Source organism: Asterias rubens, chromosome 20 (genome assembly GCF_902459465.1).
Source record: "Asterias rubens chromosome 20, eAstRub1.3, whole genome shotgun sequence".
NCBI lineage: Eukaryota > Metazoa > Echinodermata > Asteroidea > Forcipulatida > Asteriidae > Asterias > Asterias rubens.
Genome location: NC_047081.1, coordinates 11,925,761 through 11,932,641, shown reverse-complemented (window position 1 = coordinate 11,932,641; position 6,881 = coordinate 11,925,761). Strand labels below are relative to the sequence as shown.

The 6,881-nt window shown below is 37.8% G+C and overlaps 1 protein-coding gene across 3 annotated transcripts in view; it reads right to left on the bottom strand.

Moving 5' to 3' along the window:
- Window positions 1–374: 374 nt before the first annotated feature.
- The window catches only part of LOC117303713 (phosphoinositide 3-kinase adapter protein 1-like), a 29,479-nt gene continuing 22,972 nt past the window's right edge, over window positions 375–6,881 (bottom strand). For 2 of the 3 annotated variants that reach the window (XM_033788005.1, XM_033788007.1), the window contains 5 exons: window positions 5,504–5,549; window positions 4,947–5,023; window positions 3,714–3,797; window positions 2,227–2,561; window positions 375–2,110 (listed from right to left, as the gene is read on the bottom strand). In XM_033788005.1, the coding sequence (XP_033643896.1) occupies window positions 1,951–2,110; window positions 2,227–2,561; window positions 3,714–3,797; window positions 4,947–5,023; window positions 5,504–5,549 (702 nt within the window). In that variant the 3' untranslated portion in view covers window positions 375–1,950. The remainder of the gene's footprint in view (window positions 2,111–2,226; window positions 2,562–3,713; window positions 3,798–4,946; window positions 5,024–5,503; window positions 5,550–6,881) is intronic. The other variant, XM_033788006.1, reaches the window with a different exon arrangement.

Genomic DNA, 6,881 nt, shown 5'->3' with positions numbered 1-6,881 from the left:
ATGGTTCAAACAAATAGCAATAATAACATTTACCTTGCATTATCTGGTGTTTTTCCCAAACAAAACTACTTATTACCTCATCAAATAATAACGGTATAGGTATCGCTAAACACAATGTATACATAACATTGAACATCACATCATTAAATTAATATTAATACCCATAAAGGAGAGCAGAAAAGATATTTATATTGTTGATTATTGTATAAAACAAAACCTTGCGAAAATAAACCCTTTTTACTAAAAGAAATACCTTTAACATCAGTAGACATGTTTGTTTACCTCATCATCAGTTGACCTCTAAGATGGTGGTTGGATGACCTTTTATACAGAAAGTCTATATGAACATATTGTCGCGTGTCTACACGTGTTTGTAATTTTCTCTAAAACACGACAGGTCTCGGATAAACCGAATTATTGACCTCCATGGTGGCGGTCTTGATCTCACAGTCCCCTTAAAATGTTCTAATCAATTATCAGATAATAATAGTGTGCATCATTGATTAAGCTTCCCTGTACATAGGTCTGGAGCACCTTGCATTAGTCTCCACCATTTAAAGGGAAGGTATTCCTTTGGTCGTCACTCTTAAAACTAATTGCAATAAAAACTTGTCTTGTGCGGAGATAAAACGAAACAGGTTTTTTATGACTATCTCGAGATACTGCTGCTCTGTGCAAGACTACTACTCTTGAGACTTCTAATTCTCCTTTAACGAGACAGTAGTCCTGAGAGTAGTAGTCTCGCGCAGAGTAGAAATAACAACTTGCTTCGGATGGAAATACAACAGCTTTAGATTTGGATAGTATAATGCATTGTGAGAGTCTTTTCACTTTGAAGTTATGTGGTTATGGAAAAATATATCAGTTTTGATCTCCATAACTTGAATCTGAGAAACATTTCTGTCAGATACATTCTGCAGATTGTGTATTCCAATTTTGGATTATTGTTCTTGCGTGGACACAACCGCTCTGGATTTCGGCGAATTTCTCAAAAATGCTACAACTGTTTAAAATATTTTAACATGTCAGTTTAAATGTTCATATATATCTACATTTATATCGGAATAAAACAATCGCACGGTTTAAATAACAAATGATATATGTTACCGTTAAGGCACTGCGCCTCAATCCTTATTAAGTTGCTGAACAGACTTTCAACGAGAAACCTCCCTTGACTAAAATATTATACAGACTGTTTAAAACCATGTAGCTTTTTACCTTGCAACTACACCAAGCCTTTATATCACTGCTTCAATCAAAAATATCATCAATAAATTTTTTACATCTTTGCTTCAAAAAATAAATTCTGATTAGTCAAGTAGATTCTGTATATTCAAACTGTCATGCCCTGTACAACCAGGGTACTATACAATCTTACAAAATAAAAGAACATTAAATATCTGCAAAAATAGTTTACAAAAATGCCAATTAAGTACACTTCACTCCTGAATTTTGTCACAGTACAAAACAGTTTGGGATGTCTTATAATGTCTTGGGTAACGGTCACTGTTTGGAATGTTACTAGATAATCTTAATGCACCACACTTCAAGGAATTTTGTTTTGAAATGCATTTGTTATAAAACCTTCTGCCTTTGAAAATTGAAATGTGTTGGACTGTACAATCAAGCATTCAACAAATTATTGTTGGGATGCTGACAGTTGAATTGGGCTAATAAATAACGTCATTTTGTTCAGAGCACATTTTTATTTGCAGATTTGCTCTGCACTATTTTATATTAAATACGGACTTCTTACCGGTTTCTCTTTGAGAAAAGAGTGACTCTAGCAACGACTTTAGTTTGTTTGGATGCTCAAGAACGCGTAGTATCCCTGTCCATGTGTCTTTCCTCGATGATGTAGTGCCATTTTGTTCGGGCGTGCAAACAACGAACTCGGGACAAGAACACACCGCCTGAACTCAGCCATAGTTACCATGCACTTTTCTTGCTTTAATCCTTCTTCGGTGCACGTGGCCTTGGGACAGGTTTTTGACCAGGTTTCTTGGGAGTTATTGGGGCGTCTTGCTTTAGTTGACTCTTTCCTGCTATAATTGCTGCAAGATTGATTGGAGGCCCGGGTGACATTGGGGTCAAAGACGAATCTGAGATTCTGAAGACAAAAAACATCAATGAGATGAAAACATTTTTGAAAAAGGAATTAAATTTGTTTAACTCTGTTCAAGCTAGTCAAAGCGTTGAGACCAATAAAAAAGATTCAACTCCTACCTTTCAGGACGTTTGAAAACCTCTGGACTCGGGACAGGTGGGGGAGGTAATGCCGGTAAGTCTCCAGGAGTCTTGTCAATGATCGGATCAATGAACTCAAAATAGCCCGCCTGCTGGTCCCGCTGCTGTTGCTTCTGCTGCTGCTGAACACTGCTCGCAGGTTCCCTATTCACCGGTATCCTGTAGCTACTGTAATCTGGACTAGGTATGGGTGGAACAGGCTTGGGGAGATCCTGCAGTGATTGGGGGATCTTCTGTGGGGAACGACCAGGTATTGGCGGCACTGGCTTCTGAATGTAGTCAAGGGAGAAGTCTTGAATTACAGAAAGTCTCTTCTACGAAGATAAAGAGAGACATGGAGGTTATTTTATGCTTTAATAGCATCAACAAAATTCAAAAAAGGAACACAAAGGTTATTTTTTGCTTTTATAGCATTGAGTAATTGATACACAATTTACCGTTAGGGAGACAATCTGTTAGAGTTGCCTTTGTCTTTTGGGTAATGAAACTTAGAGATTCTAAACAGTGACTATACTATATTTATTTACCAAATCAACAGCGTATTACAGGAAAGTAGAATACACAATTGAAAATATTCATAAAGCCGAATAGAAATAAAAAGATCTTGCACTGTGGTCAGTAGACCTAGATATGTAGAGAATGGTGATGATGGTGGTTACGTAGTGATCTTTCCTTGCCTTCCACTTCTAGGACCTCTGTTTAAATCACTATGTAGATTGGGTTTCAATTCCTACCGAGGCACAATTTCTTAAAGACACTAGACACTATTTGTAGTTAAAGACCAGTCTCCTCACTTGGTGTATCTCAACATGCATAAAGTAACAAACCTGTGAAAATTTGAACTCAATTGGTCGTCGAAGTTGCGACATAATAATGGAACAAAAAACACCCCTGTCAAACGAAGTTGTGTGCTTTCAGATGATTGATTTCGGGACCTCGAAATCTAATTCTGAGGTCTCCTATGAAATTTATGGAAAATTACTTCTTTCTCAAAAATTACGTTACTTTAGAGGGAGCCGTTTCTCATAATGTTTTATTTTATGCTATCAACAGCCTCATTGCTTTTTACCAAGTAAGTTTTTATGCCAACAATTATTTTGAGTAATTACCAATAGTGTCCACTGCCTGTAAGCACAGAAACGTGCTAAGCACAGTAATGTATCGCTTGTAAACTAGAATCCACATTCATAACGATCCAAATGCATATGCCTCAAAATTGCATGTTTTTCCTTTTACATCAACTTACACGGCAAGTCAATTTGTGGGGTTAAATTTTTGCCTCCACAAAATAGTGGACCGTGTTAGTCGAAAAGTTAAACAAAAACCAATTGAGAAGCAAATTTGTGTGGATCATTATATTCTACTTCTAAAACCTCCAAAGGCGACGTGTCCCTTTAAAAAAGGATTGACAAAGTTTGTGCCACTGCCCATCTTCATGAGCGGAGCATGATTTCTTGACTACTTACAAGCCTTTCTTGTTGACTTGTTGATCTCTCATTCATCCTTTCCTGCTTCCTCAACACAGGCTGATTCTTATCTTGCTCAACCTCCTAGAAAAACAGACCATAAATAAAAATAAAAATAATAATATATTTATAGAGCCAAGGGCCTGGAGGCAATTCACAGAAAAAAACAGAAGCAAAAATAATTTATAAAAGTAAATAACAATATGTAAGGCAAAAAACAAGTCACAAGAGACATCTCAGTAAAATCTAAAAATACAAAATACTCAAAGCCTTTACAAGTACTCCAAACAACAAGAATTGTATAGCTATAATTATTACACCCCTTACCAATATTCTGTCTTTTCATTGGTTTAGAGCGTGTCACTTGATATGTCTTAGTTTTACTAGACGACGGCCGTGTGATAGTGCATCGGTTTGCCGTGCGCTAGTCTGAAGACTATCAAACGGCGTGCAGTACCCAGACGTCCATTGAGTGTACGAGGATGATAAATTAATAGTCTGTAACCATTGCAGATTACATGACACTACATACAGCACAGTAAAAGTTTTCGCAATCTGTATTCGCGTCGTCCGTGGATTGTAGCATTCAGGTCTTTAACTTAATAGTACAGTATTTAGAAATGTTTGGGGTGTTATACATGTTAAACAAATATTGACTCGCTCGGGGGATCACCTCAGGAGTCATAGTTTTAACCATAGCACTCAAAGCAGTCAAAATTTGTATGATAGTAAACTCGCAGGTACAATCTGTCTTGGCAATTCGAACAGAATACTCTGCTGTTTTTTGGGAGAAACAGTCATTGTTTATTACTCGGTACCCTTACACTGATATGTATACTCAGTACTTTCCAGAGTTTTTTGAAAAAAGACCAAGCCAATTACTCGGGTGGGATCGAGCCCATGAGCTTTGTATTGCTAAGACTGAGCTTGCCTGGTGGCTAGAGGCAATAAACCTAGGCGCACTTGTGAGCAAAAACATGTGAGCCTCTGCTGCACGCGCCAAGGATACATGCAGGCGTGTCAGACTTTATTTGTTCGAATTTTGGTTGCGCAATGGGTTGTGATTGGTCAATTCGCAATGAGGTGGAGCTTGATGAATCAGTCTATTTGAATCCTATGTGTTAGCAGAGGGTACTAAAACAATTAAATATATGTTTGTGTAGGGCGGGGAGAAGAAGGTGGCCTGGAAGAAGAGGGATGGGTGCAAAATGAGAATCTATGGATTTAACTCACCTCAATCGTTGAGCTGTAAGAGCTGTAAGAGCTGTCTCGATCTGAGATGCTCAGGACACTCCCTCTAGAGCTAGAGCCTGAAAAATAACAGAAAAACAATATATTGAATACCTAGATTTCAAGTAGAGATGGTGTGTTCTTTTAAAGACAATGGAAACTATTGGTAACTGTCAAAGACCAGTCTTCTCACTTGGTGTATCTCAACATGCATAAAGTAACAAACCTATGAAAATTTGAGCTCAATTGGTCAACGAAGTTGCGAGATAATATTGAAGAAAAACACCCTTGTCTCACGAAGTTGTGTGCTTTCAGATGCTTGATTTTGGGACCTCAAAATCTAATTTTAAGGTCACAAAATCAAGTTCAAGGATAATTACTTCTTTCTCGAAAACTCGAGGGAGCCGTTTCTCACAATGTTTTATACTATTAACAGCTCCCCAATACTCGCTACCAGGTGAGGTTTTATGCTAATTACCAATAGTGACCATTGCTTTTAGTTGAAATGATTTTGGTTATCCGGATGTGTGGTGATGTGAAGAATGTGAAGTTATACTTACTTGTTGTACTGGCTGTGCTTATGGGCCGGTTTTTACAAGTTGTGAGCTAAAAGAATTAAATGTAAAACAAAAACAAGTGTTGATCAATATCTATTTGCTGTATTTTTTTATTTATTTTTCTCCCTTCAAGATAATCGTTAAGAGCTTGAAAAGAAACAAAACAAAAGGTTTGTGGATTTGTCACAAAGTGAGATATTCAACATACTCCAATTTGACGCAATCCAAAATGCAATACTATTTTATTCTTCAAAGAGTGCTTAAGCAAATCCCCACAATCCAACCGAAGTTACCCGCTCCCCAACAAACCCTGGTGGGGTAGAGGGTGAACCACGTCGCGTGCACAATCTCCGACTGGTATCTTGCTCATTTTTGCTTAGCAATAAACTGGTATCTTGCTCATTTTTGCTTAGCAATAAACTGGTTATCAAAATTGTCTGCTTATGGTCTAAAACTTTTGAAATGTCCAAAGATTTTTAAATTAACTTAAAATGCAGAGTTTCAACTGTCACAAAAAAAACTCACAAAAACATGAAAATCCAGCATCAGTAAATTTGTCTTTGTACAAACCCCAAATTATTTAAAATTTACCCCGGCAGTATCCCTTATGGTTTATTGTTTAATATGAAATAAAAAGTCACATCCCCTTGAAGTGATCCCCCCCCCAAAAAAAAAAATATATATAATTGGGAGACCACCAACATAGGGCTAGATAGCTCAGTTGGTAGAGCGCCGGCACGTTAAACCGGAGGTCGTTGGTTCAAATCCCGCTCTAGTCAATTTTCTTTGTTCAATCCAAAATCATTTAAAAAAAATGTTCCCAGTCAGTTTCCCCTGTGGTTTATTATTTGATATCTGATATAAAAAAGTCGCATCCCCTTAAGGTGATCCCCTGTCTGCCGCTTCCCAGGTTGTATCGTTACCCGGGTGTGATCCCTGGCTACACGGCAGTTTGCGGTTTAATGGCTTCTGACAGGCACCCCCGAACAAAGATATTGACATAATTGGGAGACCACCAACATAGGGCTAGATAGCTCAGTTGGTAGAGCGCCGGCACGTTAAACCGGAGGTCGTTGGTTCAAATCCCGCTCTAGTCAATTTTCTTTGTTCAATCCAAAATCATTTAAAAAAAATGTTCCCAGTCAGTTTCCCCTGTGGTTTATTATTTGATATTATATATATATATATATATATATATATTTTTTTTTTGGGGGGGGGGGGATCACTTCTAATGAAGAATAATTTCACATTTTCTGACAGGCATTTTCTACAGGTACAGGGTACTGCCATGGGTACCAAAATGGCACCCTCATATGCTAACCTATTCATGTCTCAGTTGGAGGACAGACTCCTGTCCTCCGCCCCCAACCGACCACTAGTT